The sequence below is a fragment of the Molossus molossus genome, unplaced genomic scaffold (assembly GCF_014108415.1).
Source record: "Molossus molossus isolate mMolMol1 unplaced genomic scaffold, mMolMol1.p scaffold_m16_p_1, whole genome shotgun sequence".
Classification (NCBI taxonomy): Eukaryota; Metazoa; Chordata; class Mammalia; order Chiroptera; family Molossidae; genus Molossus; species Molossus molossus.
In genome coordinates, this window is record NW_023425344.1 from 167,029,009 (window position 1) to 167,044,162 (window position 15,154).

At 44.4% G+C, this 15,154-nt stretch overlaps 1 protein-coding gene and 1 long non-coding RNA gene across 3 annotated transcripts in view; one reads left to right on the plus strand and one right to left on the minus strand.

The window, feature by feature from the left end:
- Nucleotides 1–7,224, minus strand: part of EGLN3 (egl-9 family hypoxia inducible factor 3) — a 29,188-nt gene extending 21,964 nt beyond the window's left edge. For both annotated transcript variants that reach the window (XR_004961080.1, XM_036273867.1), the window contains exon 1: nt 6,547–7,224. Coding sequence is in view for 1 of the 2 variants with exons in the window: in XM_036273867.1 (XP_036129760.1) it covers nt 6,547–6,903 (357 nt within the window). In the remaining variant the exon portion in view is untranslated. The remainder of the gene's footprint in view (nt 1–6,546) is intronic.
- Nucleotides 7,225–8,322: 1,098 nt separating this feature from the next.
- LOC118642789 lies at nt 8,323–14,817 on the plus strand. Its single transcript, XR_004961795.1, has 4 exons — nt 8,323–8,435; nt 9,727–9,864; nt 14,257–14,516; nt 14,694–14,817. It is a non-coding gene; the product is annotated as an uncharacterized LOC118642789 (long non-coding RNA).
- Nucleotides 14,818–15,154: the final 337 nt, after the last annotated feature.

The following is a 15,154-nucleotide window of genomic DNA, read 5'->3' on the forward strand; positions in this document are numbered from 1 at the left end:
TCCCACAGTACAAGACGTTTAACAATTTGTCAGTGAATAAATGAAATGGATACCCCCCGACTTCCCACTTCACTGCAAGCAGATAAAGTTGTGGTTGAGTGGCCAGTGGCCCGAAATTGAACAAAAGGAATTATAAAGAACACACACACATATGCACACCACCTCTCTCTCCTTTTTTTTGTTCCCAAGTGTTCTTCAACAAAATACACCAAAAAAACAAACAAACAAAAAAACACTATGAAAACCACCCAGTGGAGAAACTGGCTTCACTGTCACTGGGGCTGTATTCTGTAAATTATTTCCTTGGATTAATTTCCTTCCTCCAAGAGCTAAGTTATTTTTAAATACAAAACCTTTTATAGGAATCTCTCCACATCCTTACAGAAAAATGTTCCAGTGTTTCCAACGCAGGGCCTCCTCCCCCTAAAACACCTCATTTACAGATAGATTTTTAAGGTTTTAATGGCACAGATACCGTGTCTGGGGTCCAGTCCTCAAACTCCGTGCTCTACGGAATGCACTTCTCATGGGTCCCAGCAGCCACATGTGTGACATGTGATTCCGGCACCCCCAGCCAAGGCTGACGGATCCCCTGAGCCACGGCTAGACCATCATCCTTCTCCAAGGCAATGCAAAGGAGATTCTAGAATGTTGGTGAAGTGTCTGTCGATCTCAGTCTGAGGCCAAGGTGGCCACTGTGGGGAAGCCAGGTGCATGGAAAAGCAGAAAAAGCTAGAAGGAACGTACGGAGGGAAGAAATAAAGGGCAAGGCAAAGAAGCAGAGGTGGAGGCCCTGAAGCCCAGAAAAAAGAACTAACACACCAGCTGTCCTGGGTGTCAAGGCCTTTCTGGCTCTTGTTCATGGCTCCAGGCTTCTGTGAACCATGACTGCGTTCCCTGCACTCGGGCCCTCAGAGAGAACCGGGTCTTCGAAATGCATTATCCCATTTTTGCTTCAAGCAGTTTGCAACCATGAAAAGCTCCACTGAGTAATGGACATTCCTGACATCACATGAGCAGGATGGGCCCAAACTGCTACAGCTCAACAACAAAGGAATAAACCCCCCACTTGGCAACACGTTTTCCTTTATTCATAACTTACTGCTGTTTCATCGCTTCTCTGCATTGTTTCCAGGGGAGGGCTGGCTGACTGTTCACAATACAACCCCCGTCACCTCATGGTCCAGAACTCCTCTAAATCAGGGATCCTAACAAGCAACCTTGTTAACAAATACTCTCCTGGCCAATAACAGCAGGAAAATATTAGCACAGCCTCCACGTTCTTCCTCAAATGCACTTAGTTGACCCACCAATGTTTGGGTTTTGTCTTTTTTCTTTTTTAGGCTTAAGAATCAAGTGTGAACTAGAGGATCCTACAATTCAAAAGGGAAAGTGAATGTTAAGCCCCATGAGGATTTTGCCTGTTCACCTCTGTACCCCCAAGCCCTGTACAGCAGCCCATGCTGAGTGACACTTGCTAAATAAATAAAAGGATGAAAAGTAGGAGCATCATAGTCAAGAACACAAACTCCGGAGTCGGTCAGAACAGGGTTAGAATCACACATCTTCCACTTACAGCCTTATAACACTTGTGAAGGCTCAGAATTCTGCTAAGAATCTGATGTACGGTATCTCATTTAATGCTCCCTCCCTGCAAAGCTTTAAGGTATTATTATCCCTCATTTTACACTTGGTGAAAAGTGAGCAACTTACCTAAGGTACAAGGTCAGTAACCTCCCGCCTAAGCCTCTTTTATTTATTTTTCATTGACTTTATTGGGGTAACATTTGTTAATAAAATTACCCAGGTTACAGGAACAAAGCAGAAAGTGAACACATGGGACTACATCAAACTAAAAAGCTTCTGCACAGCAAAAGAAACAATCATCAAAATGGAAAGGCAACCCACTGTATGGGAGAACATCATTGCCAATGATGTATCAGATAAGGGGTTAATTTCCAATATATATAGAGTGCTCATACAACTCAACAAAAGGAAGACAAAGAACCCAATTAAAAAATGGGCAGAGGAACTAAATAGACACCTCTCCAAACAGGACATACAAATGGCTAAGAGACATATGAAGAAATGCTCCACATCACTAATCATCAGAGAGATGCAAATTAAAACAACAATGAGGTATCACCTCACACCTGTCAGAATGGCCGCCATCAACAAATCATCAAACAACAAGTGTTGGCGAGGGTGTGGAGAAAAGGGGACTCTAGTACGCTGCTGGTGGGAATGCAGACAGGTGCAACCACTATGGAAACAATATGGTGTTACCTCAAAACATTAAAAATTGAACTTCCATTTGATTCAGTGATCCCACTTCTAGGAATATACTCTAAGAAGCCTGAAACACCAATCAGAAAGAATATATGTACCCCCATGTCCATAGCAGCACTATTTACAATAGCTAAGATCTGGAAACAGCCCAAATGTCCATCAGTGGACGAATGGATAAAAAAGCTTTGGTACATACACACAACGGAGTACTATGCAGCTGTAAGAAAGAAAGATCTCTTATCCTTTGAGACGACATGGAAAGACCTAGAGAGTATTATCCTAAGCAAAACAAGCAAAACAGAGAAAGACAAATATCACATGATCTCACTTATTTGTAGAATATAATGAACATAACAGTCTGAGGAATGGGGTAGTCCTAGAGACGTGGAAGTGGGGTACAGACTGACAATTCCCAGAAGAGGGAGTGGTGGGGGAGACAGAAACCACAGAACTTATATGCAAGTGTGTAGGAACAATGGACATGGACAACAAAGCTGGGGACAGGGCAGGGAGGGAGAGGGCGGGGGAGTCAGTAGGGGAAAAAGGAAAAACATCTGAAACAAAAATAAATTAATTAAAAAATAAATAAGTAAAATAAAATTACACAGGTTTCAGGTATACAACTCGATAAAACGTCATCTGTAAATTGTATTGTGTGTTCACCACCCTAAGTCAAGTCTCCTTCCCTCACCATTTACCCTCCCACCACACCCTGTTCTCTCTCACCCCAGCCCCTTCCCCTCTGGTAATCACCATGCTGTTGTCTGTGTCTATGAGTTTTCTCCTAACTTTTATGATAAGCTGCTTCTTACCACTGACTTTGTGACCTTTGGCAAATGATTTAATCACTCAATTTGCTGAAGATTGTGGTTCTGAAGACTAAGGCAGACAGACAGTGTTTGTAAAGTGCTTATTAGTACAGTGCCAGACAGAGCAAACTGCTCATTAAAAGGTAGTTATTACTATTAGCTACTCACTAGTGAGTCTACAGTGAGAGGCTTCGAGCAGAAGAACATTCAGTTCTATAAATTACACGTTCCCTGGAAAACAGCCATTTTCTAGTCAGCCAAAGCTAAAGGAGCAAATTATAACCAATATTTATCTTGGATATGGTCTAAATTCTCCAAAAGGAAGTAACAGATAAATCTTTTGATAGCCTGAGAGCAATGATCATACTTGAAGTTAGGGGGCGCCATACTGCTGTACTACATTATAGAAACCACTTCCCGGGAGAGTCTTCAGCACTAGAAGACTTTTCTCCAACAAATTGGAGGTAGATAAATTCAGACCTGTAATAACTCTTTTGGCAGGGAGCGGGGAACCCTTTAATATTTCTTTCCATACTCTAATGCAATTTCAATTTCAGTCTATATTCCTATTTTATTCCCAATGACTTTGCTATTGCTTCACTGAGATAAAAAGCATTATTACATTACTCAATGGCCTTTAAAAATCCAGAAAAAGAGTATTTCATTAAGATCAATACACTAATAAGCATAACCCCAAGAAATCTAAAATACTGCCCAGGCCAGTGGTTAGAGTGTCGGCCGTCATACCAAAGCGTCTCCAGTTCAATTTCCAGCTGTCAAGGGCACATACCAGGGTTGCAGGTTTGATCCCCGGCCCTGGCTGGGGTCAGGCAGGAGGCAAGCAATCAATGTGTCTCTCACATCAGTGTTTCTCTCTCTCTCCGCTTCTTCCCTTCCACTCTATCTAAATAAATAAATAAATAAGTCAATGGAAAAATATCCTCAGGTGAGGGTTAACAAAAATAAAAATAAGAATAAAGTACCTGAAAACCAATTGGTCTAAAATAAATGTATGTGTTGGCAAATGTTAAAAATGGGTGATGGACTAGCCTCTCTATAAATTAATATGTTTAAAATTTTTCATAATAAAAAATTACAAATAAATTAAAAAAGTAAACTTTATGTTCTACTTTTAAAAAATTCTTGGATGCAGCAGAAAACTTGGTCTATTTCACTACTCTGGGAAGCAGCACAGAGTAAGGTACTCAGTTGAAGGGAAAACAGTAAGTTGAATTAAGGTGAAACTAATATAAATCATGTAGAAATGGAATGCGTTTTTGCAATGCTTTAATAATGAACTTCAAACAAGAGGTGCAAGGCCACAGACATTACTAAAGAGATTTCTTTATACAAGCAAATCTAACTTAAATTTTTTTTTACTATAATGATTGTTTGCTCAAGCCTGGTTTGCATTTGTTTCTAATTGGTGGGGAATACCCCAGTCTAGGGGTGATTTTTCTAAAGAGAAAGAATGAAGAACTTTGTGCCAAGACAGCCAAAGGAGAGCTGGAAATCTAGGTATGGGCAAACAGATGTCTCTTCAGTGGACAGGAGATGAATTTTCTCTTTTCAATTCCCAGTCATGTTCTGTTAACTGAAAGGGTTAACTGAAAAGTTACTTGTTCTACCCAGAAGATAATCCATAATTGAAAAATCATATCTATAAATCTTTTTTTTTTTTCTTAGCCAGACAGACACAGTGCTTTACATTTAGTTTGTGGAATTGAATTATAGCCTGAAACCCTCACACTGTTCATTAAGTCAAAGCTAAATAAAAACACTTAACATTCAAACATGTTAGTGACCTCTTTCTGCCAATTAATTCTGACCTCTCGGAGAGAATTCCTAGAATGCAGAGCAAGGGGAGGGGGGATTCCTAACACCTAAGTTTAAAAGAAAGTTTTCAAAACTGGTAAGAAGTCATCTGCTCTTCCAAGTTGAAGCTGCAAGCATCGCAGCAATACTGAGGTTAGCCTTCCCCTCCTTTCTCCCCGACCCCCCCCCCCAAATGGGCAAGGTGCAAAAATAAGACTAATCAAGACAAAGCTTTCTAATCCACCACACGAATGATGGAATAAGAGTAAAGAAACACGAACATCAACTTTCTACTAAATCCAGCTAACTCTGAATTTTCCCCAAATCAAAGAAAAAGTTAGAAAGCAGCATTGCCTTCTAAGATTTACTTTTTGTGTCTGATTAATGATGATGCCTTCAGATATTCTATTCATGTCCTCCTAGCTTGAAAGGTATACAGCAATGTATTTCTCCTCTACTCCATTCACCCACTCTAACCCCTTCATTTCTACACACGTCCAGTCTTAGTACTTGCCCTATATTAAGAGTGTTCCTCTCAGTTTATGGGACAAATGAGACAATGGTATGTTATCACAGAACCAATCTTAAATTGGGAAATACTACCTATATGGTTAAAGAATGGTGCATGGGTGAATGTTCACCTTCCTTCTCACGCTAGTATGTTTTGCTATGCTGTGCTCAAGTAAAAGGTTTCTCCAGTTCTGAGTGCCCCCTGACCAGTCCACAATAAAAGAAATGCAAATCACTCTGAGAACTGCCACTGGAAAACAGGCTGGATTCTCATTTGTAGAAAAGACCGAGTAGCTGGACCACTGCAAAGTAAAGTCCATGGTACAACACGTTCCCATATTTCTGCCAATCTACCTGTAAATGTTTCCAAGATAAATTTCTACCCAGGGAGTCACTTCTGGCGGTGAACGAAAACATAACTTCTTTCCAGAGGTACTTGACTACCCTCTCCTGATCACATCAGCTGGTAGTTAGGAAAGGGAAGGTGGTGGTGTAGGCTCAGCACCAGGGGAGAATTTTCACAATCAAGTAGATGAGGTAAGTGTCCTGGGTGCAGCAAGCCAAGGGCAGCACTCAAAAGGGAAGAGGAGCTTCACTCTTTCACAGGGCAAACTCTGCCCAGACCTTCCAAACTCCACAAACCAAATGCCACATTGCACAATCACAACTGTCTCCAGAATTCTTTAAAAGTGAGTTCCTGGGAATCCCCTTTGAAAATCAATGAAGGGCAACATTAGGTGCCTTTAAAGTAGACATTCAAGATCAGGAGTTCACGTGTGTCTCGGATCATACACAATTTTTCTAACAACCGGTCCCTCGTTTGGACCTTTGAGAACGTCCATATCTTAAAATCGGACCAAAAAGCCACAGCTTGTCCGGCTTGTACCACCCCCTAGAGCCATTATTTCAAAGTTATCAGAAGGTCATTACAGTTATACACCTAAATCCCTTAGCATGGATTTTCCCTGGGGGTAGGAGTGGGAAGACCAGACTGACTTCTTTCTCGTTTCTTGGTTAAAAACTCAAGTTCGCGTTAGCCCTGCGAAGGCGACAGACAACGGACTCCGAATGTCTCCGGTCCCTGCGGGCTGCAGCAGCGGTGGGGCGCCCGCGCGCGTCCTACCTTGGACCTCTCCTTGACGTAGTATTTGCCCAGCCGGCTCCCGCAGTACAGGACCAGCCTATCGATGAGGGACAGGAGAAAGTTGATGGCCTCGCAGCCCTCCTCGTTGCCCCCGATCCACGTGATCTGGTCGCCCCTCAGGTGCCGCTTGGAGACGCCAGCGCGCGGCCCCGCCAGCTGGCCGTCGCGCAGGACTCCGTTGCTGTGCAGCTGCTTGACGCGCTCTAGGACGCAGTCGCCCACCACCTCGCCCAAGAAGTTGTCCAGGTAACAGAAGCCGACCTCGTGCAGGCAGGGCACGATGTACTCCAGGGCGATTTTCTCCAGGTCCAGCCTCATGATGTGTCCCAGGGGCATCTCGCCCGCAGAGCCGAGCTCGGGGACCCCCAGCGTGCACCGAGAGAGAGCGACCTAAGCGCGCGCAGCCCAGGCGCGGGTAGCGTGGCCCCGGGTTCTGCTACCTGCGGCTGCCCGGGTACCCGAGCCACCGCGGCGCCTGGGAGACGGGAAAGTTACTCGCAACTCTGGGAAGAAGGGATCCAGTTCAAGGACCAGCGGGAGTTGTGCGGAGCTCCACGACCCAGCACCAGACTGACCCAGTGAGGAATCGGAGGGCCCCTTTTGGAGACTCGGAGCAACCAATGGTGCGGCTGCGGCCCCAGGCGGGGAAAGGCTGAGGTCCAGCCCGGCAGCCGGCCAACCCGCGCGTCACGCGCCCCGCCCCGGCCCCGCCCCGGCCCCGCCCCGGGACCGCCTCCCGGACAGCCCTTCCCCCGGGCCGGTCACCGGCGCTGGGGGTCTACTGCTCGCCAGCCTCCGTTGTTTGTGACTGGAGGAGGGGTGGTGAACAGATGGGATTTTTAGAATGCTATATAGATTTGCATATGTTTTGCATAAAATTCAAGAACAAACTTGAAAACCTGACTCCCAGCTCTGAAAATATGTATGGAATTAACAGCACAGTTTACTGCCACATTCTGGTTGCTCAGCTCACAGGCTTTTGAACAAAACAATAAACCCAGGAACAATTATATGTATATTAAACAGTGGTCTCTTTCTAGCCTTACCTGATGCCTTTCCTTATTTCCTTTTCCTCTGTTGTCTGACCCAGGTCAGGAGGTTCAATCTTCTGAGGGACTGAGAGGAACCCCGTTTTAACTAAAATCAACAAACATTTCCCTAACTCCTACTGTGTTCGAGACCCACTGTGCTCAACGAAGGAGGGTGTGCCTGATGAAGAAATGCTGGGTCATATCTGATTGAACCCTGAAAACACCATATTTTGCTTTGCTGGATGTTTTTATCGACTTATCTTTCAAGTTTACTAAAATATGGTGTTCTGAAAGTCTGCCTTCAAAATTAATCACAAGCTCACATAACAGCCAGTTTAGGTATGTCTCCCAAAAGATAGACTATGTTCTCATTTCATCTTTCCCTCAGGAAGCTGCAACTACATGGGAGGGATCAGTATCACCTAGATTTTTTTAGTTACTCAAAGGTGATCTGACTGCTTTATGGGGTTTTTTTATTTACTATTGAACACCAGAGATCAAAATCGAGAGTGGGGGAAAACTCATACGTTGCCTGCAAAGCCATTTTCATACTTTTAATTTTACATTAGTTTGTACTCAGTTTCTTCATTTAAGTTGGACAGAAGAATGTACAGGTTTTCCAGGTATCATTTATTGTGGACACACACCCCTATACTCTTTCACTTTTATTCTCCTTCCAGTAGTCCCCTCCTGTCTGCATCGGAGGGGAGAGATGTGAAGGGCGGAATGGAATGAAGTCCGGGCCAAGGACCAACAGTAGGATAGAAAAGGAATTCCACTGCTACGTGATGGAAAGAAGCAGAGGAATGTTCAAGAGGAGCAGTCAACGGGAAACTGGTGAAACTGCTAGTTATATTGAGAGAGGTTCCCTGCCAAGACAGTGATTAGTTGGCACCGTTGGTATGACCTTTCAGCAGGAGGTGCACGACTAGGGTAAAGGCTTGACTGGCCAGCCTCAAGGAGCTGTCTAAACTCCCTCAGCAGCTCCACGATGCCAGGAGCCCACATCCTTGGACCTCCAGCAATTAATTAGGAGCTAGTCAGTATCTGATTGGGCCTGGGTAAGCTGTGGCTTCCAGTTTGTGCAGCTTTGAGGACTGTTGTAGACCTCCAAAGTAGATATCCCTGAAGAAACCAGCATTTAAAGGGGGGGGGGGTGACAGATAAACCTTGGTAGATGGCTGAAATGTTCCTAGCTGAAGGTTCTTTGGAGATACACCTGCGACTCCTAGAAATTATTAAGAGGGAATTTACAGGGGACCCAAGATCTGTAGTAGCAGGTAGTGGAGGTGCGGGTGTTAGGTGTCACTGAGACGGCTCTGACTCCTGGCCGCTCCATGAATGAGTGACGTGCACAAGGTCTTGTCCTCAACAACCTATGTACTCATGCGGTGATGAGTAAAATACGGAAATTTACATACCCACCTCCGAGAATGAACATGTCAACCCAAGATTTCAAATCCCAGGATGGGGTAAATTTGGCTTATTATTCAAATAACACTTTGATAATTTTAGAGTCCTAACTCATCTAGTTGTAATTAGAGCACTAGTCTATAAGCACATTCTAGTGACTGATACCCTCGGGCTATTCTAGATTACCTTGGTTGCAAAGTCTGGGCAGTTCAGAACGGTATTTAATCCCTTGCCACCATCCCTGCTTGGCAAGGGCACAGATTAATCAATCAAGGGCCTCCCAATCAACTTGGGGCTGCCAGCACTGCACTTGGCTGAGGAGCTTGAGATACTGTGACTGTGGAAAAGCACAGTGTGTGATTTCAGAGGGGGCAGACAGGCTGGAGCCGTGCACGGGCTCAGAGCCGAAGCATCAGCATGGCAAACCCCAAGTTAATTGCTCGAGTGCATTTGTTTTCGTTATTTGCCCATTAATTTGTGCCATTGTAATAATGAATATTAAAATACTTTTCATATTAATAACTAAAACAAATTAATTCCCCTGTAATTTAATTACAACATTCATTGTCTTCCAGTATACATCTGCAATACAGATGCAGCCGTTTTCAAGCATATGGATGAGACAGAGAGGAGAAGGGTGTTGAATTTCTTTGCCTTGGAATTTGAAATGAAAGGGATACTCGTAATCACCTAGTCCAATTTCATTTTCTTACAGATAAGGAAACCAGGGCCCGGAGGGGCTGGACGTTAGGTAACTTTCTCAAATAAGGTGTCTCGTGAGTGGACGAGGAGGCCTGGAATGCTCTGTACTCTCGACTAGAACAAAGACAGCACTCATTCTGGTTCTGTTTATGTATGTGTTTTTATGATGTAAGGTTTACAAACATAAAGTTAACCTTTATAAAACAAACAATTCCATGGCATCTAGTACATTCAGTGTTGCGCAATCTCTGCCTCTCTCTCTCTTTCCAGAACATGTTTACCACGCAGACAGAAAGCCCTCTGTCCACGCAGCAGTTACTCGGCAGCTCCCCAGCCCTGAACAACCACCAATCTGCTTGCAGTTACTATGGACTTACCAATTCTGGATATTCCCCATAAATAGAATCATAGGATAGGTGATCTTTGGTGCCTGGCTTCTTTCACTTAGTAAGATGTTTCCCAGGTTCATCCACATTGTATCAGGTATCAGCACGTTGTTCCCTTGTATGGCTGAATAATGTCCCATTGTATGGATAGACCACACTTGTTTATTCGCTCACACGTTGTTTCCACCTTTAGGTTATTGAGTCCCTGCTCTCAGTTCTTTTGGGTATATCCCTAGGAGTGGAATTGCTAGGTCATATGGTGATTCTGTGTTGAACTTTTTGAGGAACTGCCAAACTGTTTTCCGAAGTGCTGTGTCATTTTACATTTCCGCCAATAATACGGGAGTACTGCATCGCATTTGTTTTTATTTCTCATAAAAGTTGCCTCTATTTCCTCTGCCCCTTCAACACCCTGCCATGCCCGAGGCTCCCTCCCTGATTATTCGTTTTTGTGTTTTTGCCATGCCGTATCATCAAGAGTTTTATCGTCGCATTGAGGTTTATCGTTATATTGAATGACTTCAATGTGGGCAAGTGCTATCTAATTTATTAATTTATCAAACAAACACTTTGTAACACCATATTCCAGGCACTGGGCACAAAGTGTTACAAACATACTTTGATTAATTCATGTAACACGGCCAGGAAATAGGTACTATTAATATTCCCCATGGTGAAGATAACAAAAATGGGGCACAGAGAGAGAAGCTAAGGACCTTGTCCAAGGACACACAGTGAGAGAGGAAAACACTGATGGACAAAACTGAGAGAGTCCAATGTAGCAAAATCAGGGGGGTGGGGAATTATTTTGAGCCTTTGCTGGGCATGGCAACATTTTTACCCTTAAGTACTTGAGTTTTTATCCAAAATGTGTTTATTGGGATGGTTCCCCACTCATCTTGATTCAGGATGCTTTTAGCACTGCTTTCTGCTGAAGGAGCATCCCTCTGGAGGGCTGGCTTTTCCTCCTGTGGCCGACAGAGGACAGCGGAGCAGCCTGCAAGTCTAAGGACGGTGGCGATGTTACAGCGTCCTGGGCATTTCACACCCATGAGGTAGGCACTGGGGCTGTGCACCCGGTCCTTCTTCGTGTGTTTTCTCTTCTCCTCTTCTGGAGATGATGAAGGGGGTCCTTAGCAAGAGGCCTGTTGTCGTGGGGAGGTCATCACCACAGGAATTCCCCTTTACTCCTCTTTTTTCTTATAACTCTTAATTATAACCCTCTCACCTGCTGTGACCACTTGAGTTATCAGTTTCCTTACTGGCGCTTGGTGAAAAAGGGAGATAAGCAAAGCTGACCATTAATTACTTAGTGGACCACACTGAGGAGAGCCTTTCAAAATACAAGCCAGGATTTGCTCCCTGCTCCATCCCAATTATGGCCTCATGTTTTCAGGAATCCCACCTTCCAGGGATGCACAGTCTGATGAGACTGGTAGTTGATAATGAGCCACCGTCACTGGGTTGCATGGCTCACCCCTCAGGATACAAGAAGTGCATTTAATTTAAATGGAGCTGGTGGAACAAGAGGACAGCGCCTGCATTCGGAGTAAGATGCATCTGACTATGTCCCATTCCCTGTGGAATCTCCTTCTTTTCGGGTCTAAGGAGAAAGGAAGTGGCTTTCTGTGCAGGTTCTTAATTACTTCTAAGTGCAGGGACAAGTTTAAGCCCCTCTCCTTAGCTCTTTGATAATTCTGGCCATGTACAGATTCCGGGACATGTGGCATACCTGGGATTGCATTAATAGTTTCCAATTCACTTGTTTAAACTGAAAATTTCCAAAAGCATTTGTTCTGGCTAAAAACATGGCAAAAACCATGACATCATCCTGGCCAGTTTGGCTCAGCAGACCAAAGGGTCTCAGGTTCGATTCCCAGTCAAGGGCACGTACCTGGGTTGCAGGTTCGATCCCCACCCTGGTCTGGGTCGTGGTTATGGTCATGCAGGAGGCAACCAATCCATGTATCTCTCTCACATTGATGTTTCTCTCTCTCTCTCCCTCCCTTCCACTCTCTCTAAAAATCAATGAAAAAATTTCCTCTGGTGAGGATTAATAACAAAAATACTAATGAACAAACAAAACATGGCATCCATTGTAGAAGTACAGCAGCGTCAAGTTTATATTAATATGGAAAGTTTTAAAGAAACTTTGAGCTTAATTTTATAAAATTCTTTGCAAAGGTGTTTCCATTTATTAGAATTTCACATTTTAATGTATCTGATTTAAAATAACCTTTTTTAATTTTAGAATAGTTTTAGATTTACATGGAAAGTTGATTCCACAGAGTTCCCATGTCCCCCACACCCCGTTTTTCCTGATATGTGACACCTGTGTTGTACAATGCCACAGTTTTTCAATGAATATTGATATATTATTAACTAAAGTCCTTATTGCATTCAGATTTCCTTTGTTTTTACCTAAGGGCCTTTTTCTTTTCCAGGACCCTTGTGAAATTGCACTGTGGTTGAAATTAGTTCACAACATTTTGGGGAAAGTCTTTTCGGTCCTTTAGCCCTTATAGAAATTTCTAAAGATTCCCCAAGGTATGAAGAACTGGACACCTACAGACCACGGCTGCCTCCGTTTCTAACCGCCCACTGCAGTGGCTGAGGCTTGGTGGCCACATTGGGAGGCCGTCTCTGTACAGCCAGGAGTCCCCAGGAGTCCCCAGGATTCAGTCCCTCTTTCCTGTCTCTGGCCTGTGCTGGGGGAGGGAGTGCTAACACTCCAGTGCCCTGGGGTCACTGTCCCACCAAACCTCAGCTTTGTTCACACATTTATCTCCTCCCTAGCTCCACAGAAGGAGCTTGATTGGTCTGAGGCAGTGGGTCCATCACAATCACCTGGTAAGTTTATTTATTTATTTATTTATTTTATCCTCACCCGAGGACATTTTTGCATTTATCTTCAGACAGAGTGGGAGGGAGAGACAGAGGGGCAGAGAGAGTAAAACATGATGTGAGAGAGATACATCAACCGGCTGCCACTTACACGACCCAACCAGGGCCAGGGACAAACTGCAACCGAGGTACGTGCCCTTAGCGGGAACCGAACCTGGAACTCTCTGGTCTGCGGGCCGACGCTCTAACCACGGAGCCAAACCGGCCAGGGCTCACCTGGTACGTTTATTAAAACATGAATTGCTGACCTTACACCCACAGTTTCTGAATCAGTAGATCTGGGTGGTGCCTGATACTTGGCATTTCTGACGGGTTCCCAGGAGCTGCTTCTGCTGGTGAGGAAAGGGAGAGCGTATTCTGAGATCCATTTTAAGCCAGTTGGTGTTGTCCTGGTGACTGTCAGTCTAGCAATGGGCAGGTCACTTAAACCAGCCTAATCCAATGGTTCTCTGCCCTGACTGTACATTAGAATCACTTGGGAGCTTCTAAAAACTACCTCCAGCTGGGCCCCACCCCAGACTAATAAATTAATTTTTAAAGATAAGACCTAGGTGCCCTGGCTGGTGTGACTCAGTTGGTTGGAGCATCGTCTCATACACCAAGAGACGGTAGGTTTGATTCTGGGTCAGGGCACATACCCAAGTTTTGGTTCGATCTCTGGTCGGGGCGTGTACAGAAGGCAACTGATCTCTCTCATGTCGAGGTTTCTCTGTCTCTCCCTTCCTCTCTCTCTCAAACTAATTAAACATAAAATTTAAAGATAAGGCCTAGCTACTGACAGTTAAAAATAAAATAGCAAATAAATAAACAAATAAACAAAATAAAAATAAAATAATAGCAATAAATGAATAATTGAAAAAGCACTCCTAGTGATTTTAATGTACAATGAATGGCATTGAAACCACTAGTTTGCTTGAACTTTCTGGAAAGAATTGATATCAAAGGGAGAGGTCTCTCTATATTCCTTTCCTGCCGAACATGGAAAAAGGAAACAGGCAGCTCTGGGGCCTCTGGCAGCCATCTGGTCACCTCGAAGGGAGCCAGCCTCGGGGTGAAGCCAACGCCCAGAAAGGCGGGACGGAGTGTTGAAAGGACTTGGGACCTTGGTGACATCACTGAGTGGCTTATCTCACTATTCTGGGAGCCTGGCCTACCGCTGGACTTGCAGTTCTGTGAGAGAGTACACTTTTTCACGTTTAAAGCTGACTAAAGTCACGGTTTTCAGCCACTAATCCTCAAAACCATTCTAACAGGTAACACCCGAGAAATGGTCACCAAGTGGCCATAATAGCAGGTCTACTCTACAAGACACTTTGTCTCGGTGTCACCCTGTCTGCACACTCCGAAGAACCAGCTTTCTCACCAGAAGTCTGATCCATGAGACGGACAGAGGGGCAGCAGGACGGTCCTGGGGCAGTCCGTGGCCGACACTGCTCCCGGCTCCGGGCCGAACGTACACTCCCAGCTCAGAAACGACCGTGATTTCTGCTCCCCAGCAAAGGAAATGCACAGGGTAGGGAAAGTCCTGTCGTTTGACCTTAGGTTTAAAATAGTTCGTTTTCTCTTTCTACCTGAGCCAATAATCTCATAAGAGTCAAACTGCAGGTTACAACTGTATTCTTTATAAACCGTTTCCTTAAATTGTACATTTGTTCTCAAGCAATAATTCCTCTTTTCACATGTATAATAGGAAAATGTTGGCGGAACATAAATACCCAACACCGGGAACTAGTTGGAACAAAGTAAATGTCCGGAAAATATTTTATTGCAAAAATTTCATGCCGTGCGTTACAAAACCGAGCATAGAGGAAGAGTCCCTTTTTGAAAGAGGGAGACCCCAATGATTATTTCTGGGTAAGTGGGAATATGGCAGTTTTTAATGTTCTGTTGGTATGTATTTTCGAATTGTTCTCCAATAGGCACACAGTGCCTTTGCAGAAAAAAAAGAAATGTGTGTTTTTCAGGAATATGGGATCCGTTGGCTTGTTGGCACTGAGCACCATTCCCGCCATTGTGTGCGCTCTTGGAGGTGGCTGCGGTGCTGTGACTTGCATTTCCCAGACTCCTTTGCCAGCTGGCCCAGTTAGATGCTGCCAGTGGGAAGCATTGATGGGAAACTGGATGAAGCGAGGGAGAGACTCCTTTTTTTTA